The sequence below is a fragment of the Pristiophorus japonicus genome, chromosome 7 (assembly GCF_044704955.1).
Source record: "Pristiophorus japonicus isolate sPriJap1 chromosome 7, sPriJap1.hap1, whole genome shotgun sequence".
NCBI lineage: Eukaryota > Metazoa > Chordata > Chondrichthyes > Pristiophoridae > Pristiophorus > Pristiophorus japonicus.
In genome coordinates this window covers 11,843,753-11,868,175 of record NC_091983.1, presented here as the reverse complement: position 1 = coordinate 11,868,175, position 24,423 = coordinate 11,843,753, and the positions used below count along the sequence as shown (strand labels likewise).

General features: G+C 46.0%; 1 protein-coding gene across 8 annotated transcripts in view; it reads left to right on the top strand.

Moving 5' to 3' along the window:
* shprh (SNF2 histone linker PHD RING helicase) overlaps positions 1 to 24,105 on the top strand; it is a 154,977-nt gene extending 130,872 nt beyond the window's left edge. For 5 of the 8 annotated variants that reach the window (XM_070884805.1, XM_070884807.1, XM_070884804.1 and 2 more), the window contains 6 exons: positions 2,029 to 2,217; positions 6,448 to 6,540; positions 15,490 to 15,576; positions 19,201 to 19,379; positions 22,240 to 22,320; positions 23,831 to 24,105. In XM_070884805.1, the coding sequence (XP_070740906.1) occupies positions 2,029 to 2,217; positions 6,448 to 6,540; positions 15,490 to 15,576; positions 19,201 to 19,379; positions 22,240 to 22,320; positions 23,831 to 23,930 (729 nt within the window). In that variant the 3' untranslated portion in view covers positions 23,931 to 24,105. Of the gene's footprint in view, positions 1 to 2,028; positions 2,218 to 6,447; positions 6,541 to 7,622; positions 7,963 to 15,489; positions 15,577 to 19,200; positions 19,384 to 22,239; positions 22,321 to 23,413; positions 23,727 to 23,830 lie in introns of those variants that run through there. The other 3 variants (XR_011593821.1, XM_070884808.1, XM_070884809.1) reach the window with 3 other exon arrangements.
* The last annotated feature ends 318 nt before the right edge of the window (positions 24,106 to 24,423 follow it).

Sequence of the window (24,423 nt, the reverse complement as noted above, 5' to 3'; positions counted from 1 at the left end):
TGCTCGCACTGTTCAGAGAGAAGACCATGAAGTCCCTTCTCCTGGAATAGAGAGCTGCTCCCGGATGCAGCGATGGACGGCGAACTGAGAGATGTTAGCTGTGTCACCTTCTGCAGACTGGAAGGATGCACTGGCGGAAAAATTGAGTGCCTTGACCTTAACATAGAAACATAGAAAATAGGTGCAGGAGCAGGCCATTCGGCCCTTCGAGCCTGCACAACCATTCAATATGATCATGGCTGATCATGTACTTCAGTACCAATTTCCTGCTTTCTCTCCATACCCCTTGATCCCTTTAGCTGTAAGGGCCACATCTAATTCCCTTTTGAATATATCTAACGAACTGGCCTCAACAACTTTCTGTGGTAGAGAATTCCACAGGTTCACAATTCTCTGAGTGAAGAAGTTTCTCCTCATCTTGGTCCTAAATGGCTTACCCCTTATCCTTAGACTGTGACCCCTGGTTCTGGACATCCCCAACATCGGAAACATTCTTCCTGCATCTAACCTGTCCAATCCCATCAGAATTTTATATGTTTCTATGAGATCCCCTCTCATTCTTCTAAATTCCATTGAATATAAGCCAAGTCGATCCAATCTTTCTTCATATGTCAGTCTTGTCATCCTGGGCATCAGTCTGGTGAACCTTCGCTGCACTCCCTCAATAGCAAGAATGTCCTTCCTCAGATTAGGAGACCAAAACTGAACACAATATTCAAGGTGTGGCCTCACCAAAACCCTGTATAACTGCATTAAGACCTCCCTGATCCTATACTCAAATCCTCTCGCTATAAAGGCCAACATACCATTTGCCGCCTTCACCGCCTGCTGTACCTGTATGCCAACTTTCAATGACTGATATACCATGATACCCAGGTCTCGTTGCACTTCCCCTTTTACTAATCTGTCACCATTCAGATAATAATCTGCCTTCCTGTTTTTACCACCAAAGTGGATAACCTCACATTTATCCACATTATACTGCATCTGCTATGTATTTGCCCACGCACCTAACCTGTCCAAGTCACCCTGCAGCCTCTTAGCATCCTCCTCACAGTTCACACCGCCACCCAGCTTAGTGTCATCTGAAAACTTGGAGATATTACCTTGACTTCCACTGGGAGAGCCGTGTTGGCCCTGCTCTGTGGGCTGCAGGTCTGGCTGCAGGAGGTGGCAGAGTTCTCCACAGATGCTACCTGACCTGCTGAGTGTCTCTAGCATTTTCTGTTTCTATTTCAGATTTCCAGCATCCGGAGTATTTTGCTTTTGCACCAGGTGAACTCGCCTGTTCCTGTTCAAACGCTGCCATGCGATCTTTTACACTCACCTCCAACAGTGCAGCACCCTCTATGTTGGCCTAGATTTTGTGCTCAAGTCTCTGCAGTAGGACTTGAACCCATGGCCTTATGACATCAGAAGTAAGAGTGCTACCCACTGAGCCACAGCTGATCCCTATATTAAACTGTACAAAACACTGAAACGTATTGGAAAGATTGGAGATGCTGGGTCTGTTTTCTTTGGAACAGAGGAGGCTGAGGGGAGACCTGATTGAGATGTATAAAATTATGAGGGGCCTGGATAGAGTGGATAGGAAGGACCTGTTTCTCTTGGCAGAGGAGTCAACAACCAGGGGGCATAGATTTAAAGTAATTGGGGGAGGTATAGAGGAGATACGAGGGGAAATTTCTTTACCCAGAGGGTGGTGGGGTTCTGGAACTCACTGCCTGAAAGGGTGGTAGAGGCAGAAACCCTCACCATATTTAAAAAGTACTTGGATGTGCACTTAAAGTGCCGTAACCTACAGGGCTACGGACCAAGACTGGAAAGCGGGATTAGGCTGGATAGCTCTTGGTCAACAGGCACGGACACGATGAGCTGAAATGGCCTCATTCCGTGCTGTAAATTTTTATGATTCCGTGATATTGCTGCTTAATTCCACCAGCTATTTGTAAGTGCTGGTGAAGCTTCTTATTTTTTTTTTGCCATCTTGTGTTCATTCACAGTGCTCTGTTCCCTTCTCATTCACAGTGGGCAGTACTGACTTGTGGGCACTGTTTCTGCAATGACTGTATAACCATTATAATAGAACAGTACAGTACTGGTGCTCGGAGAAGCGCTATCAAATGCGCAATTTGCAGACAGACGACAACACACAAAGAAATCTCTTACGTATTCACGACCGAGGCTGCAAGCAAAGAAGATGAATTTCCTGTTAAAGTAAGTGGCCTTGGGCAACAAAATCTTCTCTGCCAAATGGCGGGGGCCTTAAAACAATTAATATTATCGGTATCATTGTTAATTTACGCATCTGAAACGAATATAAGAACATAAGAATTAGGAACAGAAGTAGGCCATCTAGCCCCTCGAGCCTGTTCCGCCATTCAACAAGATCATGGCTGATCTGGCCGTGGACTCAGCTCCACTTACCCGCCCGCTCCCGTAACCCTTAATTCCCTTATTGGTTAAAAATCTATCTATCTGTGACTTGAATACATTCAATGAGCTAGCCTCAACTGCTTCCTTGGGCAGAGAATTCCACAGATTCACAACCCTCTGGGAGAAGAAATTCCTTCTCAACTCGGTTTTAAATTGGCTCCCCTGTATTTTGAGGCTGTGCCCCCTAGTTCTAGTCTCCCCGACCAGTGGAAACAGCCTCTCTGCCTCTATCTTGTCTATCCCTTTCATTATTTTAAATGTTTCTATAAGATCACCCCTCATCCTTCTGAACTCCAACGAGTAAAGACCCAGTCTACTCAATCTATCATCATAAGGTAACCCCCTCATCTCCGGAATCAGCCTAGTGAATCGTCTCCGTACCCCCTCCAAAGCTAATATATCCTTCCTTAAGTAAGGTGACCAAAACTGCTTGCAGTACTCCAGGTGCGGCCTCACCAATACCCTGTACAGTTGCAGCAGGACCTCCCTGCTTTTGTACTCCATCCCTCTCGCAATGAAGGCCAACATTCCATTCGCCTTCCTGATTACCTGCTGCACCTGCAAACTAACTTTTTGGGATTCATGCACAAGGACCCCCAGGTCCCTCTGCACCTCAGCATGTTGTAATTTCTCCCCATTATCAGGAGATATAACGTGGGAGCAGAGCCGGTGGAACACAAACTAGAAGCGACTCGGGATCACACTGAAGGAGGGTTACCGTACTTTGTTCTTCATTCGTTTACCATATGCAAACCCAATGTATTACTGCGCTACTGTACTGTCAAAAATGGGGACGTGCTATCTACGTTTTAATACATTAGGGCCTGCATTAGGGATCAATGCACCAATGCATATGAGCAAGACCCATAAAGAAAGAAAGACTTGGATTTATATAGCGCCTTTCACAACCACCAGATGTCTCAAAGTGCTTTACAGCCAATAATGTAGTCACTGTTGTAATGCGGGAAAGGCGGCAGCCAATTGCACACTGCAAGCTCCCACAAACAGCAATGTGATAAAAAGAAAGAATTAATCTTACAGATTCCCATCAGAAGTCTGACATTTCTCAGACTTGACATTATACATATATCTCTCTACCTCTGCTTCTTTCCTAAAAAGATACTCCTCAATGTTTCACTTTCTAGGAGGCATTGTGTAAAATGTATGAGTTCTATTTTAGCATTAGCACTAATTACCTTTAATTATATTGTAACTTATGAGTTATACTGTTTGCTTGTTGGACCTGTTCACTTTGGGACTGAGTTCACTATTAGAGAACAACAACTTGCAATTTGAATAGCGCCTTTAATGTAGTAAAACGTCCCGAGGCGCTTGACCAGCATACACCCTGTGTGGATGCATAAGCTTCAAAGCAACAATTTGCATTTATATACGTCCTGCAACAACAACAACACCAACTTGTATTTATATAGCACCTTTAACGTAGTAAAATGTCCCAAGGCGTTTCACAGGAGTATTATAAGACAAAATATTTGACACCGAGCCACATAAGAAGAAATTAGTGTAGGTGACCAAAAGCTTGGTCAAAGAGGTAGGTTTGAAGAAACATCTTAAAGGAGGAATGAGAGATGGAGAGGTTTAGGGAGAGCTTGGGGCCTAAGCAACAGAAGACACGGCCATCGATGGTTGAGCGATTATAATCAGGGATGCTCAAGAGGGCAGAATTAGAAGAGCACAGACATCTCGGTTGTGGTGCTGGAGAAGATGACAGAGATAGCGAGGGACGAGGCCATGGAAGGATTTGTAAACAAGGATGAGAATTTTAAAATCGAGGCATTGCTTAACCGGGAGCCAATGTAGGTCAGCGAGCACAGGGGTGATGGGTGAGCGGGACTTGGTGCGAGTTAGGACATGGGCAGCCGAGATTTGGATGTCCTCAAGTTTACGAAGGGTAGAATGTGGGAGGCCAGCCAGGAGTGTGTTGGACTACCCAAGTCTAGAGGTAACAAAGGCATGGATGAGGGTTTCAGCAACAGATGAGCTGAGGCAGGGGTGAAGACGGATGATGTTACGGAGGTGGGAATAGGGGAGTCATAGTCATGCCTTGGGTATGTGGCTGGAAGCTCATTTCAGGGTCATATATGACACCAAGGTTGCAAAAAGTCTGGTTCAGCCTCAGACAGATGCTAGGGAGAGGGGTGGAGTCGGTGGCTAGAGAATGGAGTTTGTGGCGGGGACCACAGACAATGGCTTCTGTCTCCCCAATATTTAATTCAAGAACATTTCTGCTCATCCAGTTGGATAAGCAGTCTGACAATTTAGAGACCGTGGAGGGGGGGGGGGTCGAGAGAGGTGGTGGTGAGGTAGAGCTGGGTGTCATCAGCGTACATGTGAAAACTGATGCTATATTTTCAGATGATGTCGCTAAGGGGCAGCATATGGATGAGAAATAGGAGGGGACCAAGGATAGATCCTTGGGGGAACACCAGAGGTAACGATGCGGGGGTGGGAAGAGAAGCCGTTGCAGGTGATTCTCTGGCTACAATTAGATAGATAAGAATGGAACCAGGCGAGTGCAGTCCCACCCAGCTGGATGATGGTAGAGAGGCGTTGGTGGAGGATGGAGTGGTCAGCCGTGTCAAATGCTGCAGACAGGTCGAGAAGGATGAGGAGGGATAGTTTACCTTTGTCACAGTCACAAAGGATGTCATTTGTGACTTTGATGAGAGCCATTTTGGTACTGTGGCAGGGGCGGAAACCGGATTGAAGGGATTCAAACATGGAGTTCCGGGAAAGATGGGCTCGGATTTGGGAGGCGACAACACGTTGAAGGACTTTGGAGAAGAAAGGGAGGTTGGAGATGGGGCAGTAGTTTATAAGGACGGAATGGTTGAGGGTTGTTTTTTTGAGGAGAGTGGTGATGACGGCAGATTTGAAGGCGAGGAGGACAATACTGAGGAGAGTGAATCGTTAACAAGGTCAGCTAACATGGGAGCCAGAAAAGAAAGTTGGATGGTCAGTAGTTTGGTGGGAATAGGGTCGAGGGAGCAGGAAGTGGGTCTCATGGCCAAGATGAGCAGAGATCAAGAGGCGAAATCGGAAAGAAACTGGAGAAAGATGCGAGTTCAGGGCTAGGGCAATGATAAAACTATCCCAATACGCTTTACTGAGCCTTAATGACAAAAATGGACATGATGCAAAAGGAGATATTAGGAGGGGGTGACTAAAAGCTTGGTCAGACATGGGTTTTAAGGAGCATCTGAACGGAGAAGATGGTGGTGCAGAGGTGACTCCCAGAGTGTGGGGCCTAGGCCACCAGTGGAGGGCTGAAGGGAGGGAGGGATGCACAAAAGGCCAGAGTCTGAGGAATGGGGAGTTCTGGGGGGGTGGGGGGATGTGAAGGAGGAGGTTACAGAGATAGGAAGTGGCAAGGTCATGAGGGGATTTTTAAAGACGAGGGGCAGAATTTTAAATTTGAAGGCGTTTGGTGGGGGGGGGGTGGGCAATAGCCAATGTAGGTCCACAAGAACGGGGTGGTTTTGGATGAGCTGATGTTTACGGAATGTAGAATATGGAGACCGGCCAGGAGAGCATTGGAACAGTTGAGACTGGAGGTCACGAGGGCACGGCTGAGAGAGCAGAATGGGCGAGGCAGAGGCGGAGGCAGCGATGTTATGGAGCTGAAAGTAGGTCGCCTTTGTGATGGAGAGGATATGGGGTTGAATAGGATGGCGAGATTACGAACAATCTGTTTCGATCTGAGCCAGGGCGGGGGAGGGAGATGGAATCAGTGACGGGGTTATGGAGTTCATGGCGGGGGGCCCAAAGACATCGGCTTTGGTCTTGATATTTAACTGGAGGTAATTGCGGCTCATCCATGAATGGATGTCGGCCAAGTAGCCCGACAACACAGTGGCAGTGGAGGGATCGAGAGAGGTGGAGCTGGCTGTCCTAATCAATCTCACCAGCCCAGAAGTTCAGCATGTGATAGCTGGCTTTAGTCATTCCCACAGAGTAAAGTTTAAACTAGGCTTGTACCTTCTGTTTCAGGGTAGCCATTCTACCAAAGTGGAGGCTGTGCTCAGGACATTGAAGAAAATCCAGAGCAAGGATCCAGGAGCCAAGGCCCTGGTGTTCTCCACGGTAAGTTGTAACAGCTCAACTTTGTGCTCGGCACTCGGACAGATAATCATTCCACTTCATTTCCTTTTTGAGGACCTCGCGCGCTCAAGACAAAGAATTGTCCTTCCTGGTTAAAAAGACACAGGGCGTAGTTTTCAACCTTCACTGCCTGGCGGTAACCTGCTGGAGTGGATTACCAGCCCTCTATAGAACCTGCCTGATTTTCTTTCCATGCAAGAAAGAAAACTTGCAGCCCTGTCACTGCCTTCAGGAGAAGAAGGGGAAAAAAATTGGGGGGATATTTGTATAATAAATCTTAGTGTCACACAATCAGGCAACATAAAAAATTAAAATCAGGCCAGTGAGGTCTGGGCATGGCAATAGTGCCAACATCTTCTTGAACTTACTTGGTAACTCTTCTTCCTAGGCAGTCCCTCAGAGTCGAGGATAACTTGCTTCCACTCTAAAAATGAGTTCTCTTGTGGCTGCTGAGTACTATGCGGGACTTACAGTCTCTGTCACAGGTGGGGCAGACGGTGGTTGAAGGAACGTGTGGGTGGGGGGCCTGGGATGCCACGCGCTCCTTCCGCTGTTTGCGCTTGGCTTCAGCTTGCTCTCGGCGTAGAGACTCGAGGCGTTCGGTGCCTTCCCGGATGCTTTTCTTCCACTTTGTGCGGTTTTGGGCCAGGGATTCCCAGGTGTCGGTGGGGATGTTGCACTTTTTCAGGGCGGCTTTGAGGGTGTCCTTGAAGCGTTTCCTCTGCCCCCTCTGGGGCTCGCTTGCCGTGTCGGAGCTCCGAGTCGAGCGCTTGTTTTGGGAGTCTCGTATCGGGCATGCAAACGACGTGGCCTGCCCAACGGAGTTGTTCGAGGGTGGTCAGTGCTTCGATGCTGGGGATGTTGGCCTGCGCGAGAACACTGACGTTGGTGCGTCTCTCCTGCCAGTGGATTTGCAGGATCTTGCTGGGGCAGCTACTTGGTAACTACGAGCGAGGCTAAGGTGACTGCAGCATCCTTCAGCATTGTACAGAGCTTCCTAAAAGAGGAGGGTGGCATTGTTTGAGTTTTGGAGGTTGGTGGTTGCTTTATTGATGTGATTTCAGGTTTGTCTCTTGGTGTCAGCTGTGGCTCAGTGGGAAGCACTCTCAACTCTGAGTCAGAAGGTCATGGACACAGAAATCATCGAGATTTACGGCACGGAAAGGAGGCCATTTCGGCCCATCGTGTCCGCGCCGTCCCAAGTCCCAGTCCGGAGACTTGAGCACATAATCCAGGCTGACACTCCAGTGCAGTACTGAGGGAGAGCTACCCTGTCGGAGATGCCGTCTTTTGGATGAGATGTCTGCCCTCTCAGGTGGACGTAAAAGGTCCCATGGCACTATTTTGAAAAAGTGCAGGGGAGTTTTCCCTGGTGTCCTGACCAATATTTATTCCTCAACCAACATAACAAAAAGAGATTATCTGGTTAGTATTATAATGTATTTAGGTTGAACAAATGAAGGACAGAGACACGATGAGTTGAAAGCCCACGTGTTCGCTATATTAGGACAGAGCAAACTGAGCATGCTCATATTAAACCATGTGATAATACATTACACTGCTTTCCCCTTAAAATGCATGTATTTCCCTTTCTAATACAACAAAACTGTCATCCCAGAGGTTTTCCCAACGGTTTTCCCTATGTTTTTTTTTTCACTAGGCAGCTTTCTGATATTCCCATTTACACCTAATCTAGTCATTTTTTGTTTCTTAACTTACCCCATTACCATCACCGTTTGCCGTGCACCATCATCCCTTTTGTCTTTTAATCTCTTCTGCCTTCCACCCTATCACAGACCTTCCCTTTTGTTCTTATCTCCCCTCCTCCCTTTCCCGGCCCCTGCACTTGCTTAAACATGTATTGTGTCTCTCACTTTTTCCCGTTCCGACGAAAGGTCATCGACCTGAAACACTGACTCTGTTTCTCTCGCCACAGATGCTGTCTGACCCGCTGAGTGTTTACAGCATTTTCTGTTTTTAGTTCAGATTCCAGCATCCGCAGTACTTTGCTTTTGTATGGTCCCACCTTTCTTTCCCAGCTTCACATGTACCGCATAACAAAAACTCTGTGATTTTTTTTCTTTTTAAATGAACTACAAATCCAGTTTAATAACAGGTCTGTGGATCCTTCCTGACCTCCTTACAGAAGGTTTAGAACCAATTTTCGGGCTCTTTTGAGAGAAACAGAGTTAACGTTTCAGGTGGCTGACCCTTTGTCAGAGTGTTCTAACCTGAAACACTAACTCTGTTTCTCTCGCCACAGATGCTGTCTGACCCGCTGAGTGTTTCCAGCATTTTCTGTTTTTATTTCAGATTCCTGCATCTGCAGTATTTTGCTTTTGTATTCAGGTTGTTTTGTTTTGGTTCTGAACTCAACGATTTCTATCTCAGACTTGTCTGAACCTAGTACTGCAGTTACTGAAGTCTGAACTGAGTCAAACTCGTGTATGTGTTCATGATCAAGTGATTCACGATCATGTCTTGGTTCACCTCTAGCAGAGAACAGTGACTACACTCCAAAGGTACTTCATTGACTGTAAAGGGCTTTGAGACATACAGTGGTCGTGAAAGGCGCTATATAAATGCAAGTCTTTCTTTCTTCACATGAACACTTTGGATTTTGTCACCAATTTCAACCAAATATCTCTTGTTTCCACCAACCTCTACGATGGTTCCTAGATCCCACTTGTGTGAACTCGACTTGCAAGGAGGATTGGAACTGCATTGTTTCTGATTGGTGTCATAATAACGTTTCTGTCACAATTGCTTCTGTTCAACTCTTGAGGCCACATTCAGTTGCACAAGACTCAATCGTGTTCTCAATCTCCTCTTCATCAAGAGTCCTTCTGGGGTATGTCCAATTGTAGTATGTGGAGTAGCTCTGTACTTCAGCAAGTAATTTGCCAAATGTTGTTTCGTGCTGAGTCCTGAATAACCCATCAACACTTGCTTTTTGAGAGCTTCTTTCACTATTCTGACCAGCATTTCAGCTGCTCAGTTTGAAGTTGGATGATAAAAAGAAAAAAGAAAGACTTGGATTTATATAGCGTCTTTCACGACCACAGGACGTCTCAAAGCGGTTTACAGCCAGTGAAGTACGTTTGGAGTGTAATCACTGTTGTAATGTAGGAAACGCGGCAGCCAATTTGCGCACAGCAAGCTCCCACAAACAGCAATGTGATGATGACCAGATAATCTGTTTTTTTGTTATGTTGATTGAGGGATAAATATTGGCCAGGACATGGTATGGTGGAACAAGAGTATTTGATACTGTTCCGTTTCATGAATTCTTGGAATAGAGCAGAAAAAAGCTCTTCAGGTAAGCCATGATATGCAAAGATAGACCTCAACTCATCTATGGTACGTTCAGTTATAGTATTAATACATAATTTACAACAAACATACATTCCTTTAAGGCACAAAAACCCCACAGGTCCAACCGTGGCTAACAAGAGAAGTTAAAGGTAGTATTAAATCAAAGGAAGAGGCTTATAATGTTGCCAAAAAGAGCAGTAGGCCTGAGGATTGGGAGGATTTTAGAATTCAGCAAAGGAGGACCAAGAAATTGATAAAGAAAGGGAAAATAGAATATGAGAGTAAACTAGTGAGAGACATGAAAACAAACGGTAAAAGCTTCTATAGGTATGTAAAAAGGAAAAGATTAGAAAAAGTAAATGTAGGACCCTTACAGGCTGAGACAGGAGAAATTATATTGGGGAATAAGGAAATAGCAGAGAAATTAAACAAGTACTTTGTGTCTGTCTTCACGGAAGAAGACACAAAAAACCTCCCGGAAATAGTGGAGAACCAAGGGTCTAGTGAGAATGAAGAACTGAAAGAAATTAGTATTAGTAAAAAAATTGTACTGGAGAATTTAATGGGACTGAAAGTCGATAAATCCCCTGGACCTGATGGCTCACATCCTAGGGTTTTGAAAGAGGATGCATTGGTTGTCATCTTCCAAAATTCCATAGATTCTAGAATGTTTCCCGCAGATTGGAAGTTAACTAATGGAACCCCACTATTTAAAAAAGGAGGGAGAGAGAAAACTGGGAATTGTAGGCCAGTTAACCTGACATTAGTCGTTGGAAAAATGCTAGAATATATTATTAAGGACATAGTAACACATAAAATAATAGGATTGGGCAGAGTGAACATGGATTTACAAAAGGGAAATCATGTTTGACAAATCTGTTACGAGTTTTTTGAGGTTGGAACTAGTAGAACAGATAAGGGAGAAACAGTGTATGTGGTGTATTTGGATTTTCGGAAGGCATTCAATAAGGTGCCACACAGGTTATTAGGGCTCATGGGATTGGGGGTAATATACTAGCATGGATTGAGGATTGGTTAACAGACAAATAACAGAGAGTAGGAATAAACAGGCAATTTTTGGGTTGGCAGGCTGTAACTAGTGAGGTGCCGCAAGGATCAGTGCTTGTGCCTCACTATTCACAATCTGTATCAATGATTTGGATGAGGGGACCAAATGTAATATATCCAAGTTTGCTGATGATACAAAGCTAGGTGAGAATGTAAGTTGTGAGGAGGATGCAAAGAGGCTTCAAGGGGATATAGACCGGCTAAGTGAGTGGACAAGAACATGCCAATGGAATATAATGTGGAGAAATGTGAAGTTATCCACTTTGGTAGGAAAAACAGAAAAGCAGAGTATTTTTTAAATGGTGAGAGATTGGGAAATGTTGGTGTTCAGAGGGACCTGGGTGTCCTTGTACACAAATCACTAAAAGTTAACAGGCAGGTACAGCAAGTAATTAAGAAAGCAAATGGTATGTTGGCCTTTATTACAAGCGGATTTGTGTATGAGTAAATACAACTTACTGCAATTATATAGGGCCCTGGTGGGACCGCATCTGGAGTATTGTGTACAGTTTTGGTCTCCTTACCTAAGGAAGGATATACTTGCCATTGAGGGAGTGCAACGAAAGTTCACCAGACTGATTCCTGGGATGGGGGGATTGTCCTATGAGGAGAGATTGAGCAGGTTAGCCCTAAATTCTTTAGAGTTTAGAAAAATGAGAGGTGATCTCATTGAAACATACAAAATTCTTACAGGGCTAGACAAAGTAGATGCAGGGAGGATGTTTCCTTTGGCTGGGGAGTCTAGAACCAGGGGTCACAGTCTCAGAATAAGGAGTCAGCCATTTAGGACTAAGATGAGGAGGAACTGATACAGCGTCACGGATACAGCGACATGCTGCGAATTGTGGGACGCTGCATATGTCCCCTGATGCAGCCTGGAAGGAGCCGGAGGCATAGAATGTGAGTGCCACCGTGACCTTCACTGCGACGGGCAGTGCAGTCCTAGTGCCGATGTGAGGCTGCAGGTCTGCCTGCAGGAATGGCATAGCTCTGTAACGACCTCCTTTTGGAAGCGCAGCCTTCTGACACAATGCTCCTCCAACAGGTCCAGGTATGAGCATTGCCGCCGGTGAAGCTGTGGAGGGTAAGGCCTCCTGCACCGATGTCAAGGGGCTCTCCTCATGTGTGTCCTTACTCAATATAAGCAGTCCGCTGCCGTGTCGATACACATATCAATATATTGCTCGTTGATCAAACGTTGTGTATGGAAGTCTTTCTCACCACTGCTAGTGTTGCCGCTAGTGGCACAAATACTACAGATGCCTAGTTCTTCAACATCAGGTGTGCTCACTTCAATATTGTGAACTCCTCCCTTTTGTTGGTGCTGCTTTGCATTGCCGCTAGAATGGTTCTTACTTCCTGCTTTAGATCTCGCTCTGCAAGCTGTTGAAATATGGCCTTGCTTCTGGCAGGAAAACACTTTACATTTCTGTATTGACAGGACTGTGGTGAGTGATTTCCATTGCAGCAATAACAATTCACTGAACTGCTCTCACCGATATGCTTTTAGACATAGACATAGAAAATAGGTGCAGGAATAGGCCATTCGGCCCTTCGAGCCCGCACCACCATTCAATAAGCTCATGGCTGATCATTCCCTCACTACCCCTTTCCTGCTTTCTCTCCATACCCCTTGATCCCCTTAGCCGTAAGGGCCATATCTAACTCCCTCTTGAATATATCATAGAAACATTGAATCATAGAAAATAGGTGCAGGAGTAGGCCATTCGGCCCCTCGAGCCTGCACGGCCATTCAACAAGATCATGGCCGATCACCCACCCCAGCAGCGACCCCCCCACGCCCCCTCCACACCCCCCCGACCCCCGCAGCCGGAAGGACCACATCCAACTCCCTCCCGAACACATCCAATGAACTGACGTCAACAACTCTCCGCGGCAGGGAATTCCACAGGTTAACAACTCTCTGAGTGAAGAAGTTTCTCCCCATCTCAGTCCTAAATGGCCTATCCCTTATCCTAAGACTGTGTCCCCTGGTCTGGACTTCCCCAACATCGGGAACATTCTACCCGCATCTAACCTGTCCTGTCCCATCAGAATCTTATATGTTTCTATGAGATCCCCTCTCATCCTTCTAAACTCCAATGTATAAAGACCCAGTTGATCCAGTCTCTCCTCGTATGTCAGTCCAGCTATCCCTGGAATCAGTCTGGTGAACTTTCGCTGCACTCCCTCAATAGCAAGAACGTCCTTCCTCAGATTAGGAGACCAAAACTGAACACAATATTCCAGGTGAGGCCTCACTAAGGCCCTGTACAACTGCAGTAAGACCTCCCTGCTCCTATACTCAAATCCCCTAGCTATGAAGGCCAACATACCATTTGCCGCCTTCACCACCTGCTGTACCTGTATGCCAACTTTCAATGACTGATGAACCATGACACCCAGGTCTCGTTGCACCTCCCCTTTTCCCAATCTGCCGCCATTCAGATAATATTCTGTCTTCGCGTTTTTGCCCCCAAAGTGGATAACTTCACATTTATCCACATTATACTGCATCTGCCATGCATTTGCCCACTCACCTAACCTGTCCAAGACACCCTGCAGCCTCTTAGCGTCCCCCTCACAGCTCACACCGCCACCCAATTTAGTGTCATCTGCAAACTTGGAGATATTACACTCAATTCCTTCAGCTAAATCATTGATGTATATTGTAAAGAGCTGGGGTCCCAACACTGAGCCCTACGGCGCTCCACTGGTCACTGCCTGCCATTCTGAAAAGGATCTGTTTATCCCGACTCTCTGCTTCCTTTCTGCCAACCAGTTTTCTATCCATGTCAGTATATTACCCCCAATACCATGTGCTTTGATTTTGCACACCAATCTCTTGTGTGGGACCTTGTCAAAACCTTTTAAAAGTCCAAATACACCACATCCACTGGTTCTGCCTTGTCCACTCTACTAGTTACATCCTCAAAAAATTCCAGAAGATTTGTCAAGCATGAATAAATCCATGCTGACTTGGACTGATCCTGTCACTGCTTTCCAAATGCGCTGCTATTTCATCTTTAATAATTGATTCCAACATTTTCCCCACTACTGATGTCAGGCTAACCGGTCTATAATTACCCACTTTCTCTCTCCCTCCCTTTTTAAAAAGTGGTGTTACATTAGCTACCCTCCAGTCCATAGGAACTGATCCAGAGTCGATAAACTGTTGGAAAATGATCACCAATGCATCCACTATTTCTAGGGCTATTTGACTCGGTCTCACAGCTTTAAACTTTGTGACTGTAGACCTCAGTTGCACTGGTCACTTGAGTTGGACAGAGCTCCCTAGCATTCTTAGATGCCATCTTCATAGATAGGCCAATTTGCACGCCTTGTCCAACGTTAGGTTCGGAGTGGTTCAGTACCTTGGACCAGTCCACACGCAAACCTCTCTTGCAACACACGATCCAAAAATGTGCCGAAGTTACAATGCATGGACAGGTTCTTAAGAGCTGCAATGTACTCATTGATGGTTTCACTTGGTTTTGGTTTCTGATACCAAACTTATTTCTAACAGCTTTGGGTCGCAATGGTCCTCAAGTTTCTCAACAATGTCTTCCAACAACGCATCTTTCTCTTTCCCTGGCGTGAGTAGGTGTGTCAATGTTCCCTCGACATCTGGCTCGATCTCCGTTACAAAAATCACTTTCTTCCGTTCACAAATGACTTTACTTTAATTTTGAACATTCTCATCGGTCTCGATAATGTTATTGGCACTAAAAGTATCTCCATCCGCTCAGTGTAAGAATGAATCGTTTGCGAGCTCAGTCGTATATGCCGAGGCTTCCGATAAATCCTGTCGGTGCAGCCATGATTGTCCTGATCTCGTCGAACAGTGACTCAGCACACGACCCGTGTAGCTGTGAGAATCAACGCTGCTGTTGCTGTGAATACAGACACGCGAAGGCGAAACACAGACGATTCTGCATGAGCATTAATGGTACAACATCGCAGTTTACGTGTGACAAATTCACCTTAAATTTGTCCACTCGAAGCTTCCATGATCCCTAAAAATGGCTTTGGGATCCCATCCTCATCTCCAAAATGTTGTTTTCTTAGGCGGTCCCTAGAACAAACGAAGGACATAGCCATGATGAGTTGCTACTCCATGTGCTTGCTTTGTTAGGCCAGAGCGAACTGAGCATGCTCATACCAAACCATGTGATAAGACATTAAAATTATCACACTGCTGTTTGTGGGAGCTTGCTGGGCGCAAATTGGCTGCTGCGTTTCCTACATTACAGCAGTGACTACACTTCAAAAGTACTTCATTGGCTGTAAAGCACTCTGGGACTATCCTGAGGACATGAAAGGCGCTGTATAAATGCAAGTCTTCCTTTTTTTTAAACAAACAAATTCTACAGCCGCACTGACGAGACATCTGTAAGCTTGCAGACCTGTCCTGTTGTGTCTGTCCCTGGGGCACTCCACGACATGTTGTAAGACCATCATTTTAGATTGTACATTGAGATTCATTATTCGCAAGGTTTCAGTGACTTGTCCGTATGTAATTTGGATTTTGTACTGTTACCCTGACAGTGGAAAGATGTGCTGGATATAATCGGGAAAGCCTTATTGGACAACGACATGGAGTTTGTTCTGATCAATGGACTGCACAAATTCCAGGTAAGGGAAGACTTGACTATTTGGATATTGCTGGCATACTTCAATGCCTGGGGCCCAACAAAGTACGCCTGATATGGGAATTTTTTTCAAAAAAAGTATTCATTCTCATTACAGGCCATGCCTACTTGTCCATGTTTAATACAACTGAGGGGCTTGCATGGTCACTTCAGAGGGCAGTTAAGAGCCAACCCTGTAGGTGTGGGACTGGAGTCACATATAGGCCAGACCAGGTAAGGATGGCAGGTTTCCCTTCCCTAAAGGACGTTAGTGAACCAGTTGTCTTTTTACGACAATCCGACAGCTTCATGATCACTTTTACTGAGACCAGCTTTTTATTTCCAGGCTATATAAACTGAATCCAAATTCATGGCCTCTGAATTACTGGTCCAATATTATAACCGCTATTCCACCATACCCTTGATATTCCGAGAATATTTCCAGTTCTTCTTACTAAAGATCAGTGAGGACTAAGGGAAGCTTTTGCGACTTAAGTTTTACTACATTTATAAACACAGACGCTTTAGCATAGGAGTAGGTCATTTGGCTCTTCTACCATTTGCTGAATTTAGGCCACATTTCAGACCCATTCCCCCTGGTGTTGGTTTTACATGGCCCTGGGCCGGGTTATACAATCCCATTCCCTTTCTACATATTCCATTCCTGTTTGAGTTCTGCCAAGACCACTCGGCTCCAGACCTCATTACAACCTTCGTCCAAAACATGGACAATAGAGCTGAATTCCAGAGGAGAGGTGCGAGTGACTGCCCTTGGCATCAAGGCAGCATTTGACAGAGTATGGCATCAAAGAGCCCTATAAAATTGAAGTCAATGGAAATCAGGGGGCAAACTCTCCACTGGCTGGAGTCATACCTCGCATAAAAGACGATGGTTGTGGTTGTTGGAGGTCAATCATCACAGCCCCAGGACATCACTGCAGGAGTTCCTCAGGGCAGTGTCCTAGGCCCAACCATCTTCAGCTGCTTCATCAATGACCTTCCCTCCATCATAAGGTCAGAAGTGGGGATGTTCGCTGATGACTGCACAGTGTTCAGTTCCATTCACAACCCCTCGAAAATGAAGCAGTCCATGCCTGCATGCAACAAGACCTGGACAACATTCAGGCTTGGGCTGATAAGTGGCAAGTAACATTCGCGCCACACATGTGTCAGGCAATGGCCATCTCCAACAAGCGAGAGTCTAACCACCGCCCCTTGACATTCAACGGCATTACCATCACCAAATCCCCCACTATCAACATCCTGGGGTTCACCATTGACCAGAAACTTAACTGGACCAGCCACATCAATACTGTGGCAACAAGAGCAGGTCAGAGGCTGGGTATTCTGCGGTGAGTGTCTCACCTTCTAACTCCCCAAAGCCTTTCCACCATCCACAAGGCACAAGTCAGGTGTGTGATGGAATACTCTCCAATTGCCTGGATGAGTGCAGCTCCAACAACACTCGAGAAGCTCACCACCATCCAGGACAAAGCAGCCCGCTTGATTGACACCCCATCCACCAGCTTCAACATTCACTCCCTCCACCACCGGCGCACCGTGGTTGCAGTGTGTACCATCTACAAGATGCACTGCAGCAACTCGCCAAGGCTTCTTTGGCAGCACCTCCCAAACCCGCCACCTCTACCACCTTGAAGGACAAGGGCAGCAGGCACATGGGAACACCATCACATGCAAGTTCCCCTTCAAGTTACACACCATCCTGAATTGGAAATAGATTGTCATTGCTTCATCGTCACTGGGTCAAAATCCTGGAACTACCTCCCTAACAGCACTGTGGGAGTACCTTCACCACATGGACTGCAGTGGTTCAAGGCGGCGACTCACCACCACCTTCTCAAGGGCAATTAGGGATGGGCAATAAATGCCGACCTTACCAGCGACGCCCACATCCCAAGAATGAGGTTTTTAAAATTTCCCTCCCGAGGTCTGGTTCTCCATGATTCCATTCCCAATAGGGACCTAGTATTCCATGATCCCATTCCCTCTGAAGGTCTGGTGTTCCATGACACCATTCCCTTTTTCAGCCTGGGTTTCCATGATCCCATTCCCTCTGGAGGTCTGGTATTCCATGGCACCATTCCCTTTTTCAGCCTGGGTTTCCATGAGCCCATTTCCCCTCAGCTTGGTTCTCCATGATCCCATTCCCAATAGGGGCCTGGTTCTCCATGATCCCATTCCCTCTGGAGGTCTGCTATTCCACGATCCCATTCCCTCTCAGCTTTGGTTTCCATGATCCCATTCCCTCACGAGGACTTTTTATTAACACTGTTTCATTTACCTGCTTTTTCCTCCAAAGATTTTTTATTGCAGAGATGATGAGTTCTTTTTCTATGAATCATAGGCAGTGGCGAGGGGGACTAATCATTTTTACAGGTAAGGCAGAGTGGACAGCTAGGGAATTGGTGCAGCCAGATATGTCAAGGATACCTGGGGACAAATGAAACGGATCCTGATGGGAGGAGAATACTATGAAACAAACTTCTCTGGTTTGCTACCTCAAATGCAAAAATAAGACTAAGCAACGACTAGGTGTATGCTCACATGTGTGAAATGATAACTTGGGCAAGGTGGCAGAGAATGCTCTGTGTCCGAGGGACTGTGCCCAGCAAGAGTCAGTACTTTCAGGGATCACCGGGCACCTGGTGCCCAGGGAGCTGTACCCAGAGTGATTTGGCAATTTCCGTTACCAGCGGGCATGTAAGGAACTGTCCCTCTAAGACCAAGACCATCAGCAGGCCGGAGCCATTAGAAGGAGCAACGTGTGGCGGGCCAGCCCAGAAATCGGCGTGATCCTGGCCTGCAAGACCATCAGCAGGGGGGCCATTCGAGGGAGCAGCGTGTGGCAGCATACCACTGCAGGGAGCAGCGCGTGCTGCTGCAGGAGGGCAACGGCTGACTGCAGTGTGGGCAGGTACAGCAGGAGTGGTGAGGTCGGGGCGAAGGAGCGGCAAGAGTTCGTAGAGGGATGTGATCAGGGCCCAGGGGAGGCGAGAGTTCGGGGCCCTGGGGCAGCACGGACCAGCCCACACTGCGATATGTGTGTGCACTAGGACCGTGCAGCAGAACAGGTCTCCAGTCATCTTGGTTAACCCTTGCCACTGGACCAAGACCTAGCTCTGTCAAGCCCGTGTGGTGGCTGGTGTGCAACGGTCACCACACGTTAAAAAAATCCACGCACAGGTATCTTCAAGATGTGGTTTGTGATCCGGAATATTGGGTCCTTCATTGAAACACCTGTGAACACATTCCTTTTCGGCGTGGAAGCAAGTCATCCTTGTTTCGAGGGACTGCCTATGTTGATGAAGGAACTGTACCCAGCGGCTCAGCTTTCAACAGAGGAGGAGACCCTGGGAACTGTACCCAGCACAGCTCACAGCTTTCAACAGAGGAGACCACTGGGGCAATACATTTGACCAAATGTAACATTGTAAAACTCACCACCTGGGCATTACAAAATAGAAAGCTATGTGTGGGTCATTTTACAACAGAACATGACTAGGGATAAGTTAATTCGCATAACCTACAGGCTCCGTCACAAGGTCTATCTCTTAAATGATTCCAGTACTGCGTCCTATTTAACCAAAAATACAATTGTATCTTTCAGGAGAATCTGTCAGCTTTTAAATACGATTCCAAGATGAACATCTTGCTGCTGCCCCTCCACACAGCATCAAACGGTTTAAACATCATTGAAGCCACATATGTGCTGCTGGTGGAGCCTATTTTAAATCATGCTCATGAGCTGCAAGCCATAGGGAGAGTGCATCGCATTGGACAAACAAAGTGAGTCGAGTGCAACGTCCCGAATCCGGAACCCTCGGGACCGAGGCCGTTCCGCATTTTGCGTTTTGCCGGATTTTGAAACATCTTCCTAACGTCACAAATCCGCAAACATCCAGGTTCGGGTATTTCCGGATTTCAGAAAGAGGTTGCTGGGGGAGGGGGGTGCTCATCGATGAGCTGTTCGGGTCACCGGGCGGAGCCCCACTGCCAAGGACCTGATCGGGCGAGCCCCACCGCTGTGGAGGAATTCCTTGTCTGGCCCAAGGTAGGTGGGGTTGGGCAGCCGAGGTAAAGGGGAGGGAGGGGGTCCGGGGCGAGGTCAGGCCCCACGAAGTCGGGGCGGGCGAAGTCGGTTCGCCGAGGTGGGGGGAGTCTGGATATCGGAACATTTTCCAGTTTCCGGATGACCCCGTCACGGATCGGCCCGGTGTCCGAATTCTGGAACATTCTGGATTCCAGAACTACAGATTTTGGAGGTCGAACCTGTAATAGTTAAGAATTACATGATCCATCTATTTTTCTGATTGTTGCGCAATATTCCTTGCCATGCAAATGCATAGCCAAAGTGAGATGGAATGTACAGCTCAGAAACAGGCCCTTGGGCCCAACTGCTCCTGCCAGTGTTTATGCTCCACATGAACCTCCTCCCACCCCCTTCATCTCACCCTATCACCATATCCTTCTATTCCTTTCTCTATCGTGGACTTATCCAGCTTCCCCTTAAATCCATCGTTACTATTCGCCTCAACCACTCCCTGTGGCAGCGAGTTCCACATTCTCACCGCTCTCTGGGTGAAGAGGTTTCTCCTGAATTCCCCATTGGATTTATTAGTGACCATCTTATACTTCTGGCCCCTAGTTTTGGTCTCCTCCACAAGTGGAAACATCTTCTCTACGTCTACCCTCTCAAACCTTTTCATAATCTTAAAGACCTCGATCATTATTATAATACTGTTAATCCTGCTGAAGTCTGTGTGTTGTGGTGGAATACCTTAGTCCGACTTATCATTTTATTGCATTATTTAATTGTTAGTTTGACTTTCCTCATAACTAGTTTCCCAACCCCCATACCCTCCTGGTAAATCTGTGGGACCAAATTTTCTGGAGCCAATCTGATAAGGGCCTTGTAAATGGCCACTTATCTATAAGCACATCCCCTTAAATCGTTAACTAAAATAAAGCACGATTCTGTAGGCTATCCACAAACCAAAGTTATTTAGCGGCTATGAGTAATTATGTAATTGAGCTGACCCCTCAGCATTGCATGCAGTTAGCTCCCTGTGCCATGGCTCAGCTTTACCCCAGCACCTAGGCTTTCAGCCCTCTGCATTCTCTGGCCTTAGAATGACCCCCTATGGGACTGGCTTTGCCATGTAAAATATTTGTCAGTGTTGTTAGTTGACCGTGTGAGACGATCCCTCACAGCTTAGCTTTCCTGCTTAAGCTTCCTGGACTGTAACTGCTGTCTGTTGTTTTTTTGTGCGGCTTTAAAAGGCTGTCACCTTAATTCATGTAAGTGTCAAATGAATTATACAGAAATAATGTGGCAAATTTTACATTTATTTAAACAAACAAAAAGTTAAAAAACGATTTGAATGTAAAAGAAGACTTGCATTTAAATAGTGCCTTTCATGACCTCGGAGTGTCCCTTTTAAAGTGTAGTTATTAGTATAATGTAAGAAAGGATAACATATTTTTCATAGAATTTAAAGCACAGAAGGAGGCCATTTGCTTCAGTGCCATTTCTCTGAAAGAGCTGTTCACTTAGTTCCATTCCTGCCCTTTCCCCATACGCTTTCAAGATTTACTCCTTCAAATATTTATCCATTTATTTTTTAAAGCCATATGAATTCTGCTTGCACTTCTAGTTTTGGTAAGACCTTCCCTGTCCCAGCAACCCTCAGTGTGCAAAAAATGTCCTAACCTCTCCAATCATTCCCATCTATCTATCCAATTTATCCGGATAGTATGGCAAGCCAAATTGCCACTTAGTAATCCATTAAATAGTTTTGTCAGTTGTGTTAAATTGCTTCAGGTTCTCTGACTGTGAAATAAAATTAGAAAATGCTGGAAAACACTTAGGCAGCATCTTGGCGAGAAAAATCAAGTTAACGTTTCAGGTTGATGGCCTTTCATCAGAACTGGAAAAGTGACACCACTATCGACAGTTGCCATCTGTTGTTGAGTATTACAAAGTTACTCAACACAGGTCTGTTTTGGAGAAAAGAATCGTTTATTATAAAGCACTCGATCGAGGGAGAGACAGCTTCTACACGAGTTCACTAACTCGGTGACCCAAACCAGCCATTCTCTCCGAGCAGCTTCGGGGATATTTTTATACATTCAAAATACATACAAAATCATGAAGTTTTCCATTGGTTGTTTCCCCTAACACGTCACAAGTCCTCGCCTAGTTACAACAATTTAATTGGTACATACAATTTCATTATGTCACTTCTGTGCGCCTCTTATCTGATTAGTTACGTGCTACATCATTATTTTTATAGAACTTGTTCCCAGACCTATGTGTCCTTGATTAATGACAGACAAACTGAAGTGTTTCAATCCTTTGTATTATTATCTGGTACCATGCGATGTGAACCAGCCGTTCCCACAGCTTGCCTCGCCATGATAAGCCTGCTTTCCCATCGCACACTACACTCCTGAGAATTACAAGCTTAGCTACAATACTTTCAGAAATATTAATGATTTTAACCCTTTCACCATCTATCTCAAGAATGTGGAGGGCTATTTAACAGGAGCTTGATATGAACCCAGGTTTCTCTCTGATGCTTGATAAATGCTACACAATGTTTGAATTTCTTTGTGAAGTGAAATAATTTCCCTTGTCTCTTTCTAGGCCAACTATTGTTCATAGGTTTCTAATTAAAGCAACGATAGAGGAGAGGATGCAAAGTATGCTTAAAAGTACCGAGAAAAGGTGTGTTCAATTTCCTGACGATAAGGTTTCTATTTACATTTGTGTAATGCATCCAAAATTGCTGTAAGATTCAAATGAGACTTTTTCTTTAAACAAAGCTTCTAGCTTGTACCGTCAGAACCAATCAAATGGGTGGGTGAATGCCTGCTTTAGTAGTGTGTTCTTCATTCAACTAAATATTGGGAAGACCAAAGCCATTGTATTTGGTCCCTGTCACAAACTCCATTCCCTGCCCACCGACTCCATCCTTTCCCTGGTCATTGTCTGAGGCTGAATTAGTCCGTTCGCAACCATGGCGACCTGAGGTAAGCTTCCGCCCACATATCCGCTCATCACCAAGACCGCCTACTTCCAACTCCGCAACTTCGTCTGCTGCTGAAACCCTACCCATGCCTTTGTTACCTCCTGGACTTGACTATTCCAATGCTCTCCTGGCTGGCCTCCCTTCTTCCACCCGCCATAAGTTTGAACTTCTTCAAAACTCTGCTGCCCGTGTCCTAACTCGCACCAAATCCCATTCACCCATCACCCCTGTGCTCGCTGACTTACTTTGGCTCCCAATTCAGCAACACCTCAATTTTGAAATGATTATCCTTGTTTTCAAATCCCTACATGGCCTCGCCCTTCCCTTTCTCTGTAACCTCCTCCGGCTCTGCAACCCTCCGAGATCGCTACACTCCTCCAATTCTTGCACATTCCAGATTTATGTCACTCCACCACTGGCGGCCATGCCTTCTGTTGCCAAGGCCCTAAACTCTGGAATTCTCACCCTAAACCTCTCCATCTCTCTGCCTCCCCTTCCTCCTTTAAGATGCTCCTTAAAACCTACCTCTATGAACCTGCTGTCCTAATATCTCCTTATGTGGCTCAGTACCTAATGTTGTTTGGTAACGTTCCTGTGAAGCGCCTTGGGATATTTTAATACATTAAATGCAAGTTGTTGTTGCAGTCTATCCCCAGCCCCATTGGTTCTGGAGAATGAGGTCAACGACATGATAGTGACGAGATCATTTGTATTTTTTAGTGATGTTGGTTAGGGGATGAATATTAATCAGGACACGGGGGATAATTGCCCTGCTCTTTTTCGAAATAGTACCATGGGAACCTGAGAGGGCAGACAGGACCTCGGTTCAACATCTCATCCGAAAGACAGCACCTCCGACACTGCGGCACTCCTTCAGTATGCTATTTCGAAGACGTTCTCCTGGTGACTTGGTCAATATTTATCCCTCAGCCAACACCTAAAATGACCTGGTCATTTATTTCATTCCTGATTGTGGGAGCCTGCTGTGCTGAAATTGCCTGCAGTACTTCCTACATTACAACAGTAACTGCACTTCAACAGTAATTCATTGGCTGTAAAGCACCTTGTGATGCTCTGAGGTCGTGAAAGGCGCTATATAAATGCAAGTTCGTTCTTTGAGAAGAAAATAAAAACTTCCACATTTTGCAATTGTTCTATGATTTAGAAATGAATTAAACTGCTTTTTCTTTCTGAATTGGCTTTTAGTCACAACAAGTCGGTGATTGTCCAGTCGGAAGCTTCTGTCCTGACTGTGGGGGATCTGGCAGATCTCTTCTCGGAGGAAGAAAGGACGACAGATGAATGAAAGACTTATCTGCTGCAGATTAATAACATACACTGACTGCTGTATTATCGATTGTGGAGTCTGAGCTTGAAAAGGCAATAATGAAACCGAAACAAACCTGAACTATGAGTGAAATTGAATTAAGGCACAGAAATTGGTTTCTTGTTTTATTTGTTAATAAACCTTAATGTTGAATGTTGAATACAATGGGGAATGTCTAGTGACTGTTCAATACTGCATGAAGAGTGACGTCACCAAGATCCAGGTCGCTGATTGGAGCGTGGGCAGATACAGCAGGAGCGGCGAGGTCGGGGCAAAGGAGCGGCGAGAGATTGTAGAGGGACCTGATCGGGGCCCAGGAGAGGCGAGGGCTCAGGGGCAGCACGGGCCAGCCCACACTGCGATATGTGCGCGCACTAGATCCGTGCAGCAGAGCTGGTCTCCAGTTGTCTTGGGTAACCCTTGCCACTGGACCAAGACCTAGCTCTGTCAAGCCCGTGTGGTGGCTGGTGTG